Source organism: Chaetodon auriga, chromosome 13 (genome assembly GCF_051107435.1).
Source record: "Chaetodon auriga isolate fChaAug3 chromosome 13, fChaAug3.hap1, whole genome shotgun sequence".
NCBI classification, from domain to species: domain Eukaryota; kingdom Metazoa; phylum Chordata; class Actinopteri; order Chaetodontiformes; family Chaetodontidae; genus Chaetodon; species Chaetodon auriga.
Genome location: NC_135086.1, coordinates 9,610,107 through 9,622,415, shown reverse-complemented (window position 1 = coordinate 9,622,415; position 12,309 = coordinate 9,610,107). Strand labels below are relative to the sequence as shown.

Sequence of the window (12,309 nt, the reverse complement as noted above, 5' to 3'; positions counted from 1 at the left end):
TTCCATTCGTTTGTATATGAAAGGTAGATTTTTGACAAGCTCTAACACAATAAGCATCAAGTCAAGACTGCAGACTTAAAATCAGTTTGCGATGAAACTGCATTAAAACCTGCTTAACTCAAATTCAAGTTACACAAAAACACAATAGATGGTTCACTTTCTACTTAAAAAATATTGTACTTCAATTCTTTTTTTATATAAATATAATTTGGAGGTGAAAATGATTAGTTTTACTTGTAACAGAGTATTTTTACAGCGTGGTATTAGTACTTTCACTGAAGTAATACTTCTACAACTCCTTTAGGCATCTGTGACACCAGCACAAAGAAGCGTCTTTGTAGTTTCTGCAAACTGTTCCTCTGACTTTCCACACGGCTTCAGAAACGAGTCGGCAGTTGATGACCCTGCTGCATTTATTTCCCCTGACAGCGCTCCAGTTAGACATGAATCACAGTGGAAACTGCTTGCTTCAGAATTAACATGTCTTATAGTTTTATTTATGAATCCCCAGCAACACTCCTGTGAAAGAGTTCATGCTGTACACATGAGCAGACTCTCTCCTGATGCATGTATTCATGGGGTAATATAACCACATTAGTCAAAAATGAGACGTACATGTGCGTTTTCATGAGACACGGGTCTTCCTTTATTTGCAGAAATGAGTTAAACTGATTTATCTCCCAGTACCTGGAGCTGCTTAGTACAAGGGCACATTTTTGTACTAACCAGCCGTATCTTTGGCATTTTTACTGGATATCTTCAATCAAGTTGAATGAAGGCACCTCATATCCATCTGCCGGCAATACTTCCTCATACGGCCGATCAGTCTCTGCACCGTGTCAGCGTGACACTCTCATTTCTACCTCTCTCCTTTGATGTAAGTTGAATATAAAGCCTTCAACTTTGTCTGAAAGGGAAGGTGTGGTGTGCCGGCGTGTGTCTCCACTGAAGACGCTCTGCATCAGTCACCCCAACCAGGTCAGAGTCGCGACTGGTTGATGTTCTTCGTATGACACTTTGTCAAGGCAGCAACAGCAAAAAGCATAACATCAGCAAATATGAAAAATCAAGCAGACCTCAGATCCATTTGTTGGCAAAAATGTCAAAAGCTTCACAAATCCCTGACTGCAAACCATAAATCAAAGAGGTTGTACTCAGCATAGAAGATCAATATAATAGATTAGATTTCAAATAAATAGGCTGCTGTGAAACTTTAAATATATTAATGTCTTGACCACAGTTATATTAACTTAAATAATAAAAAAAAAACATTTTGCAATTAATGAGAGGACACTAATTACAAACACACAAACTACAACAACTACAACACAAAGAATCCTGCAGTTTAAATATGTAATCAACAGTAAAATTTCCCTTCTCGCTTAAAATTAGTTAAGAACAGTATTGTTTGTAGAAAGGCACATATGAGGACTCATCTGCACTCTGGTGCTGATGGATTAAATTACCTCTGGTCTGTGGAGTTAATAGACTTTCAACAGGCATTAACAAACGAGGCACAGCTAAGATTCAGGACATTTAAACACGAGGCCTGGCTGCTGCTGCGTCACGCCAGCAGGTCACTGACGCTTAAAGAAAACCTTTTATCTTCACGCGTTCAACTTCAAGAATGAAACACTACTGGCTGGGCTGCTCTTTGACATTTACATTTTTGGAACATTTTCTGGGATATGGGAAGATTAAAATACCGGCAAGGTTCATTTATATTCAAGGTCAAGAGAAAGAATAGAAGCAGGTTGTAATAAGTTAAACTGTGTGTTTGTCAGGTTGACCATCACAGGATGACAGTTCTCACCTGAATGTCAAATTGATGTTTGTGGTTAGGGTTAGGGTTAGGGTTAGGGTATGAGCAGCTGCTTAATGCAGGGTGAAGTTTTAGGTTTTGCTGCTTCCTGTTGACTAAAACTTTCTCTCTACACGATGAAATGTTTTCCGTCAGACGTTTGATTTTAAAAGAAACACACTTTCAGTCGGAGCCTCCATCGGACTACAGGTGAACGGATGAAGTTACGCCATTGGTCTTTGTGGTTTACTCATCTGGGGGATGCAGTTTGGGCTGATTTTGGTCAGACAGGAGCTGAGGTTGAGGCTGGTTTTGACCCGTTTCTCTCTTTGCCGCCTGTTGCAGAACCAGACTCTGACCACCTCCTTTTCCAGGTGGAGGCCTTTGGCGATCCGGGCTATTTCCTGGGAGGATGGCTTACTTTTTTCCATAAAGCTTCGCTCCAGAGCCTCCTTAGCTCCCAGGCTGCAGCGGGAATCAAGCAAAGGAGGAGAGAAGATGAACTCAGTGAAACTAAACATTGTCTGGCATGTATTGTATATTTACTCCTTACTATTGATACCTGATAGTTGTTCTCCGTTTCCTCTTCCGCTCATTCATTCCTATTTTATCATTGTACAAGGCTGCAAGAAGGACAAAGAATATGTTGTTACTTTAACTTGTGGTTTTGATGATAAAATTTTAATCACCTCAAAATAAAGTAACAGGTCAGCTGACTAATAATGCGAATCACCGGCTGACTGAGCAACTGGTACCTTAAGTTAACCTGCTGGAGCTAAATATCCTGATTAATTGCTCATCTGTGACCTTTGGAATAAATAGAAGTGTCTCATATCTTAAAAAAACCAAATACTTCAGCTCCTAAATTGCTCTCAGCCAAAGAATTGGGACCCCTCCAAGGGGTCACAAGATAAATCTGAGGGTTCAGAAGAGTAACAGGGTAGGAAAGAAGAAAGAACACATTTCTGCTACACAACATTCCTTAAATCTTTTATTATTATTATTATGAATCTCTTTAAAGTGGTTTCAAATGAGTGTGTTGAGAACTCATGAGTAGGTACTGGTTAATGTTTTAGGGGGTCAAATGGCAAAAAGGTTGGGAGCCACAGTCCCAGACCATGCAAGCAAAGCGAGGCTATAAACAGTCATTTCTGGCAGCTCCTATTACACTAAATCAAATGTACATTTATAACTTGCAACCCTGATTCCCAAAAAGTTCGGATGCTGTGTAAAGCAAACTGTTTACCGACAACGGTTTCACAAAGTGTTCCTTAGCTCATGTAATAATCTCCTTTTAACAATCATGTGTTCACAAAGTGGTGAACCTCGCTCCATCCTCGCTTGTGAAGGACTGAGCCTTTCCAGGATGCCCCTTCATACCCAATCATGATACTATCACCTGTTACCAATGAACCTGTTTACCTGTGGAATGCTCCAAACAGGTGTTTTTGGAGCATTCCACAACTTTCATAGTCTTTAGTTGCTCCTGTTCCAACTTTTTTGAAGGTTAAACATCAAATACACTGTCTTTGTGCTGTTTTCAATTGAGCATATTTCAAAAAGGATGAGCAAGTTATCGCACCTCAGCGAGATGAGATATCCAAGTAAAGGTTAGATAAATACTCTAAATGGAGGTCGATGGAGTGGGGTGGATGTGTGTGTGTGACTCACCTCCTGCTAGCTCAGCTTCGTCAAGCCATTTAGCCAGGATGGCCTTGAGCTTGCAGGCGTTCTTAAAGCTCAGCTGCAGGTTTTCAAAGCGGCAGATTGTAGTCTGGCTGAACTCTGACCCGTGCACTGCAGCGAGAGCCTCGCCTACATTTGTCTGCGTGTAGCCTGGCGGTCAAAATGACACAAGAAAAGAAATACTTAATAGAAGGAACACAAGCAGAGAAGCAGCAAGGTGAGTGCAAACAGCATAAGCGTCTGTGGAAAGGCATTCGACTGCAATTACAGTGGTATGAAACATCTAGTAATAATACTCACCAAGTTTGATCCTCCGTATTTTGAAGTCGTTGGCAAACATCTCCAGCTCTCGTATCTGCGGGGAGTCCATGGCAGGGGCATCCTCTGGGTCCCGCATGCTCTTCCTTTGGGCGTCAGTTTTCATCTCTACAACACTGGGGCCCCCAGGGGCCTCATCAGTTGAGAGGAAGGCCGAGGGCAGTGAGGAGAAACCGTGGCTTAATGCACAGGAACCACTACTTAGACCATGATCCGGAAACTTGTACAAGCAAGGAGTAAGAGACCCTAGAGAAGGAGACAGAGAGGCAGGGCCGAGAGGAAAGGCAGAGAGGAAAATTAGCTGGTAAGAGCCACAAGGGAGTCTCTGTCCAAGGGGTACTGAAAGCAGCACGGCCACTATTCCCATGTGTATTCCGACAGCCTTCCTTTTGACAGCACAAAAGGTCTTGATGTGACCCCACGAGACACGCTGAGCTGCTAGGAATAAAAAGTGCTGGAATCTACGAGCCTGTGTTTTTATCTTTTTCTCTGTTCATCACTTGGCTCTGTTCGCCAGCACACGGTAGTCAAACATCGAGATCTTTCACCTCAATTCTTAACTTTGCAAATGAGAAAACCCTTTTTCTCGCCACACAAAGATGAGGTCACTTCTTTGAAACATCTCTGCTTTGTAGAATACCTTTTCACACAGGTTTGCCATACTTATGTACACACAGGCTACAACCTTCATATTGAAGATTCTTATCTTACAGGTGGCTCTTAGTGTTGACTGGTTGGATGCAGTGGAGCTGGTGCCCGTAGCTGCTGTTGTCAGTGTTAATGACATATTACTGCCAGAGTACCAGATGGGTGTTTGACCAGTCATGACTTGGAATATGATTCTTCTCAGCACAACAACACTCTCCACAGCTGCAGGGGAGGAAAAACAGCACACTCATCATACTATAGGAGCAGACCATGTATGCAATACCTAATTTAAAGTCTGGCAGCAGCCAAATGTTGGCTTCTATCCACTATCCCATGAAGATTGCTTGCTTTTGATAGTATCAAAATTGCTGAAACCTAATTTATACTGAGCAATGCAACACTCCCCTCTTGTGTCAGTGGGTTTGTAGTGCAGTTGTTCTGCAACTGCTGTACCTGAATTTACAGATCCAGTGATTTCAGATTTTTGCTATCAGGTGTTATTTGTCAGAGATACTCGACAGGAGGTTGCAATGTAGAGGCCGTGCACAGCCAGTTTATCATGTACACCTGGCTAAAAGTCTAGCACGACACCGCTGCAACAAATCCCATCGGCATGAATGTTGTAATGCTCAGTTTCAACTTCATGGAGGCTGTACTTTGTGGTGCTCTTACACTGTATTGTGCTGGTGTGAGGGTAAACTAAATATTAGAAACTGTCACACAGGTTTCATCTCATCAGGACTCTGTTGGCTAAAGGCATGATTGGTTTTGCTCAGGGCTATAATGTTTACATCTATCTACTCAGCCAGTCTGAGTGAGCCTATAAAATCCTCATATAACTTGAGCATGTGTAACACATTACAGTATCTTTTCTACTGAACCCACAGTAACAACATTTCCATGAAAGCTTCATCATATTTCATAGCTAAATATTGCCTGACAGCAGCAGGGTTTGAGCCATTTTGGACTCTCCCTGAAGGAACACAGTGGCAGTGGGTGGGTTACCGAAGTGAAGCAGAGAAAAAGATGCTGTCATTGACCTGCTGAATTGTTCAGCTGGATCTATACAGCAGTCAGAGAGCAATATGGCAGATTCTACACTGAAACTGTCTGCATCAGTGGGTTTCTTCTGTCCTGAAGGTGTCAGGGAGAGGTTGGACTCTCTTAGAATCTCTTTCTAAGTCTTACAGGTAATATCTAGGCACAGTGTGTGTCTGCCTTCCTGCAATCGCCTTAACATCAGCATCAGAGGAGAGAGTGAGCGCCCTATGAAAAGCACCTTTTTTGTTTGTTCCTGGTGAGGAGGAATTTGGGGAAAAACTCTCTACACCTGACAACATCGGCAGTTCTTTTGGGGAATGTTTGTTCAGCTTGAGGCATCCTGTTCTCCTCACCATGCTGGGGGAAGAGAGAGGGCTTCGTTTGTGCCTGCACCGCTGCTCCCTGAGGAGTGTACATAAAGCTATGCTGCGGTGCACACAGCCGTTGTTTGTGTACTGTGGAGACAGACTGGACAGCAAACCCCCTTTCAAAACACACGTGGGTTTGTGAAAGCACCTAACAAGCCTTTGTGTACATGGACATAGACCCTCTGGCTGTTATACTGGATGTGCACCATCCAGAGAGTGTGGCAGCACCAGCAGCTTCGTGCTGAGCCAGGACAAGGCAAACTGACGAACGCACTAACTTCATGATGTAGATGTCGATTTTCTTTACATGCCAAAACATGCTGAAACCACAGGATTTACTTTCTATCACACTATAAAGTTGCTGCAGCCACTGTCTTAGCAAACATTGGCCTATTTATACAGCAGATGGGAAGAAATACTGGCATTCAATGTCTGTCTGAGCGCAGTTTTGGTCTCCACCGTCTACTGGGAAAAATATCTGCTTATTTAGCTGCAATATTCTCCGCTGTGTGCCGTGTGCTGGGCAGGTAGGGAACAGTATCAGCCTGTTTTTGCTGCAGTGGCTGAAAACAAGGTTGACAAGGCAAAGGAGGCTGAAAAGCTGCAGATATCTGAGAGGAACTGCAGACTTGATAACTCTCCGTGGGCTCATAAAGCAACACCTTTCACACCGCACTTTCATTCATTCAGTTGATCCATTGTTGCTATAAAAAAATAGATTAGTGCAGCTTTAAAAATGAAAGGGCCAATTTCTTCCCTGACCTCATCTCATCCAGTTCACGTAATTAGACAATTCTCTTTAACGCTATTAACTCTGTTATTGCCCGTTCCGCTGAAAGATCCTCCTGCCGAGTGCTGTTGTTGACCGCTTTGAACAAGTTTCATGTTGTGATTTTCTCACATGCGTTCCACCACATGCACACTTGATGTGTGTGTCTTAACAAAGATCTTACACAGTTGGTTTGTCAGTCTTTTTAATTGTTAATACTTCATCTATTTCAAGCTAAGCTGCATCCTTTTGTCCTTCATAATTATCTTCCAATACATCCATTTATCTTTCCTTACTAAGCGTGTAGACAAATGCTGCAAACTAGCTGACTGACAGAGTTCATTAGAGTGACAAATGACCTCCTGATGGTATTAAATATGGCCAGCTGTTTAACTTTAATCTTAATCTGTATTTCAGCGCAGCACTGCAGACCACACAATTTTATGAGAGCATTTACAGGAGCGGGTCGATGTCACGGGGTCCACACTCGAGTGGTTAAAGTCCTGCTTTTTAACAGTCTTGTCTGTTAAATGAAGCTTCCTTTTCCCTCTGCAAATGTTAATTGTTCTGTGCACCCAGGGTTACATTTTAGGTCATTTTTCTCTTTGGTCTGTATTTGCTCCCACTTAATTATATCATACAGAATTAGAATAGTTGAATTATACTTTCTTTCACAAAGAGATACATCAGAAATTAAATTTTTTTTTTAAATCTATCTCAGGCTTTGAAAGGTGTTTTATGCCCTCATTCTTAGTCTGTCTTTCTTTTTTGTCTCTGCTTTTCTCGGTTTTTCATTATTTTATAATTATTCAGAGGGATTAGTATGCAGGACACCTGTACAGTGGCGTCCTGTCCGATAGATTCGACTTCTTGAATAGGCCTGGGTGTTTCTTATACTCTGTGTCATCGCTGAGTTGCTAAAGACTGAAAAAGAAAAAAAAAAAAAACCATTGTGCCAGTCTCAATTGAGCACAGCAACAATTATCGCTTTAAAGTGATTTCAGAGAGGGAGGGACAGTGGTGTTCATTTTACTGACATGGCATAATATCTCTTGAAAGACAAAATCAAAACTGGTCCATTATAGTAATTATATTTGTCCCCAGAAGTGATGATTCGATGCAAAATGTGCCGGGCTGACTCAGGGCCCCTGAAAGCTTCTCTTTAAACCTTAATATTTCACAGTAAACTGAATATATATGATAAATAGCGAGCATTAATATGAAATGTTGCAAAATTAGTGCAAGTAGAAATTACTTAAAACTGCATTGCTTGATAAATCTATTTGTGGCTAAATGCTGACTGTCAAGTTTTGTGCCATTGAGAAAATAGAAAATCTGAAAATACCAACACCATTCCTCCTGACTGTTTTCACATAACCAGGAAGTGGCAAGTCGTCTTTGACAGTTATGTTTAACAAGTGCGCTAAAGAGCCAAGGCGCTAGGAGAAGTAATCAGGCCTGACATTGATTTTAACTGCTGGCAAATTTTAAATTAAATGGGAGTAAACCAATTGTCTGCTCGATTTCATCAGTTTAACTGGAGGCCAGGAGATGGTATGATTATTTATGTGTGTGTGTATGTGTGTCTGCATGTGTATATGTGTGATAGACTGATAGCGAGAGTGTGTATCTGATCATTACCTTGCAATGGGTTTGCACCGCTCACCATGTTAGGGTGAGCTACACCACATGTTTGCAGGATACGAGACTGAGAAATACTGGCAGAGAGCATCTCCTGAGCTACAGAGAGAGGGAGAGGGAGGGAGAGAGAGAGGCCTTTATTATCATAATCACAGTCGCCGTTACCCTTGTAATGTCTTTGTCTGCACAATAATCATCATCAAAACCTCCATCATAGTCATCATTCGTTCTGCATTGTAATATCACAGCGACTGTGATTTTTGATTGGATTGGTTAATGATGATAACTCTGTGTCCATCTCCGTGATCACACCTGGCAATGGCATTACTTCAGGATGCAGATAGCGACAGCATAATGTCAACACATGGAACTGAATAATTTAGTGGCAGACCAGCTCAGACTGTGGATTATGAGACTTGATTTCAATGCATCCGGAACTGGTTTGTGCCAGGTTGGTTAGAAGAAACATCGTCCTCTTCGTTATCTTCATCCAAATCATATTTTCTGTCGTTATCACTGCTGACATTTCTGCCAGTAGATGCCCCTAAATCTTAAAGCACAGTCCTGCACAAATGCCATCACCGCCACTCACCTGCCATCATGCCATAGGTGGCCTGCTGGTTGCTGTAGTGACAGGGGGTGACTGGGTAATGTAGGCTCGGGGGGGCGTTGCCAAGAGCATTGCCGAGGGACGAGGTGGACAGGTGCATGTGTGAGCGCTTGGAGGACTGACCCAGGGACAGCCCAGATGATACTGATGGAGACAAATGAGGTTACAATCTTACCTGAAAACAAAAGATCAGCAAGCTAAGCACTGGAGAGATGTGGAGTGGAGGTCAGCTCTAACTACAGTTCACATGAGCGTTTAGCTTTGAAAAGTGTTATTCAAACAGCTGCTATGTGTTGCCATAAGATCTTTAAATGTAATTTCAGAACAAATTGCTTCTTACAGAAATGCACAATGCGGAGGTGCCTCTGCACTGGCATTAAACTCCACTGACATGCAGTTTCTTGCAGTGTAGGTCCATTAAAGATATTCTTTTATTTCTCTAATCAGAAACATAATGTGAATCATCTTGGCCAGCTTTGCTCGCAAAGAAATCTCCATCATATCAGACAAAAAAGGAGAGAAAGATGAGGATGAATATCTGAGCTTTCATCAATTTAATCACCCTGATATGAACAGATGTGATTACAGTCTGAGCGGAACGCATTTATTCTTTAAACTGGACACTGGAGAGAACTGAAGCCAGGTCCAGGTCTGGAATGAAGCTATGAAGTAGCCAAAATGTGCTTGTAAAACCAGGAAAATCAACATAAAAATCCTCTTGTTACATTTATCAGAAAAATCGATCTCCAGCTAGATCAAGGCTTCTCTTTAAAACCTCTGTTTCTGTGGATGCTCTGCTCGGCTAAGTGTCTCTAAATACAGTTGCCATAACATTGCTCTGGTCATCTCCTCTGCCAATCGCATAATTATTCATGTATTCATCTTTGTGTGCGGCTTGATGTTCACTTCAAACACTAATGCATGCGCCCTGGTATTGCTAAGATGCACCAAAAATACTCCTGTCATAATTGCTATTTTCGCTTCTTTCACTATTACAAATCTTACTACATTTTCCCTTTATTTTCAATGGTGACATCTTTTATTTGCCTTTGTATTAACAGTCCTTTTATCTAGAAACGTAATATAGACCAGGTAAATATTGTATTGCAGCAAAGCAGCATGCTCAAAAATCCACATACAGTGTAGTCTGAGTAGAAAAATGCATTTTATTTTAGGATAAGTTTGACCTGCTATATAAATGTATTGTATGACTAATGTTCTGCATGATGTAATCCACTCTATTCTCAGCTATAACAATCAGGCACTGAAGCCCCAGGAAGTTTTCTCCACAATGCTACATCGTGAAAAAGACCTTGGGGAGTTTGTCAAACTGATAACATATCCTCAAAGCAATTATCCACTGAGTAGAGACAGCTGGGCAGCTGATTAGATACATTTACATAATTTGGATTGGCTTTGAATAAATGTAGTTTTTAATCCAATTCATCCTCCCCATTGCCTGAGAACACAACTGTGTGCGATAAGGAGGCACAAGCAGGACGTGGGCGAGCATGGCTGGGTCAATTAGAGGTCTATGGGAGCAACTTGCAGCCTCACATGAGACATAACTCGCTTGCACCACCAATTGATGGGACCTCGTGTATAATCCATAGCATCATCACCACCAGCACAAGCATCCCTGCCAGTGCCTATTTGTGTATAGCTTCCCAAGGCTGAAGTGGGAGATTGAAGTGGTTGTGAGTGGACTGCCATCCCACAGCTGGGATTTAACATCATGACAGCGTATGTGGGTTATGATCCATATCGTTCAGGCCCTACAAACTTCCATCCTTCTCTTACTTTGCGGCATTTGCAGAACAAGTTTGGCAAAGGTGAAGCACCCGAGAAGAGAATGAAACAGAAGATGTTTGCTGGACAGAAGGCCGTTCGAGGCCAGCTTACCTGGAGAAACTTTGCTGTGAACATGGGAGGTGGTTGGCAGGCAGTCACTGGTTGAGGCGTGGTGCATGAGGATTGGCAAAGGTGAGTCTACTGCAAGAGGGGCGAAAGAGTCAGCGCCGAATGCCTGGCATGCCATTCTTCTCTGGCCTCCTTCGAAATGCTTCCAATGGTGCACTCAAGCTTGCAGCGATCCCTTAATTGCTTTCTTTGCTTTGTCCTCTCTCGCTTTCTTTGGTCTTGTTGCTTTCCTTGTCCTGCGTCTTCTCTTGTATTGTCTTCTTGAAATCTCCTTTGTTGTATTTCGTCACACTTGGTGTTGTCTCCTCTTGTTCTGCCTTGTCCTTATCCCGCTGTGTCTTGTCTTCTGTCACCCCTTCGTATCGTCTTCTTTTCTTGTCCTCTTCGCCCCAGCACACTCAAACGTAGTTCTCACTTAAGTCGCTTGGGAATATGCAGGTAGAAAACTGTGATCGGTTACCTTTTTTTTTTTTTTTTTCCCTCAAAGAGAAATGGATGTCAGCACTTCAGCCAGAACTCTTCACAGATTTCGGCACATCTGCACCCTCAGCCAAGACTCTCCAAGATGAATAGTGATGAGCTTCAGGTTCAAGTCACTATCACCCGTATTTCTGCTCAAAGGTTTTTCTCAGCTGCTGAGTTTTCTTTCATTAAGGCCTCTGCAATGCATGTCCCCGTCTCTTTTTCTCTATTATAGATGCAGGTAAGCCGGGGTCTGTCATGCCCTCAACATTTTGCCGCCCTTGCCTACTGCAGGTATTTATATCCCACCCACCTACAACTAACCACCCCTCTCCCGACCTACGAGCCCCCCTATTTCCTATCAAGCCGCTCACCCCCACCGACCAATCTCATGTCAGTGCTGTTATTACTTGTGTTTGTTCTTACCTGCGTCCTCTTCATCCCGTTTCCAAATCCAGGATTAGGGTACAGGGCGGCTGAGAAACCCGATCCCCTCCTCTCCTCTTCCCCCTCTCGCTATCTCTCCGTCTCTCTCCCTGATTACAGGGTTGTGTTGTCTTTGCAATGGGAAAGCAAAGTGAATGCTCATTAAAATAACCAAGACGTAGTTTTATGTGGTAATAGGCGATGTTTTATTTTTTGAGTGCACCCCTTGACCAAGGCTAAGCACAACTTGGAAAAACACATTTGTTTTAACACAGATATTTAATTGCCTTGCAGGAGCTTTTCAGAGTAAATTGGATGTTTCTTGTTGGATAGACCCAGTTTGACCTGCAGGTCAGGAGCGCTGCTTTAGCCCTGCCTCTTTAGCCCACAATTTAAAAAATGTCACATTATCTCAGAGTGAGATAATGGGTGAGCATTGTTTCAGTACGGTGTCCATATTGTGTTGGATGCAGAGCGCTCCAGGTGACGACAACAGGTCTCATCAGGGAGGATGAAGGTTAATCTGAGGAGTGTAGCCACCATGTGCACTCTGTTGTGTCTGTTTGTGTTTGTGTTTATCCTGGACTCTGCTTCACTATTGTTGACGTAGGTGGGCAGC

The 12,309-nt window shown here is 42.6% G+C and overlaps 1 protein-coding gene across 1 annotated transcript; it reads right to left on the bottom strand.

Moving 5' to 3' along the window:
- Positions 1–619: 619 nt before the first annotated feature.
- pou1f1 (POU class 1 homeobox 1) lies at positions 620–11,533 on the bottom strand. Its single transcript, XM_076747730.1, has 7 exons — positions 10,785–11,533; positions 8,865–9,026; positions 8,273–8,371; positions 3,788–4,051; positions 3,473–3,637; positions 2,364–2,424; positions 620–2,266 (listed from the first exon to the last, which is right to left on the bottom strand). The coding sequence occupies exons 1-7, from the start codon at positions 10,918–10,920 to the stop codon at positions 2,026–2,028; spliced, it is 1,128 nt and encodes a 375-aa protein (XP_076603845.1). The 5' UTR covers positions 10,921–11,533; the 3' UTR covers positions 620–2,025.
- Positions 11,534–12,309: the final 776 nt, after the last annotated feature.

What these genes read in the sequence shown, in the direction of transcription:
- pou1f1 (XM_076747730.1), bottom strand. Translation starts at nt 10,920, where the DNA reads ATGGCATGCCAGGCATTCGGCGCTGACTCTTTCGCCCCTCTTGCAGTA. An exon ending in TCACAGCAAAGTTTCTCCAG is followed by an intron (nt 9,027 to 10,784) that starts GTAAGCTGGCCT and finishes TGTCTCCATCAG; the next exon opens with TATCATCTGGGCTGTCCCTG. An exon ending in AATACGGAGGATCAAACTTG is followed by an intron (nt 3,638 to 3,787) that starts GTGAGTATTATT and finishes TTTGACCGCCAG; the next exon opens with GCTACACGCAGACAAATGTA.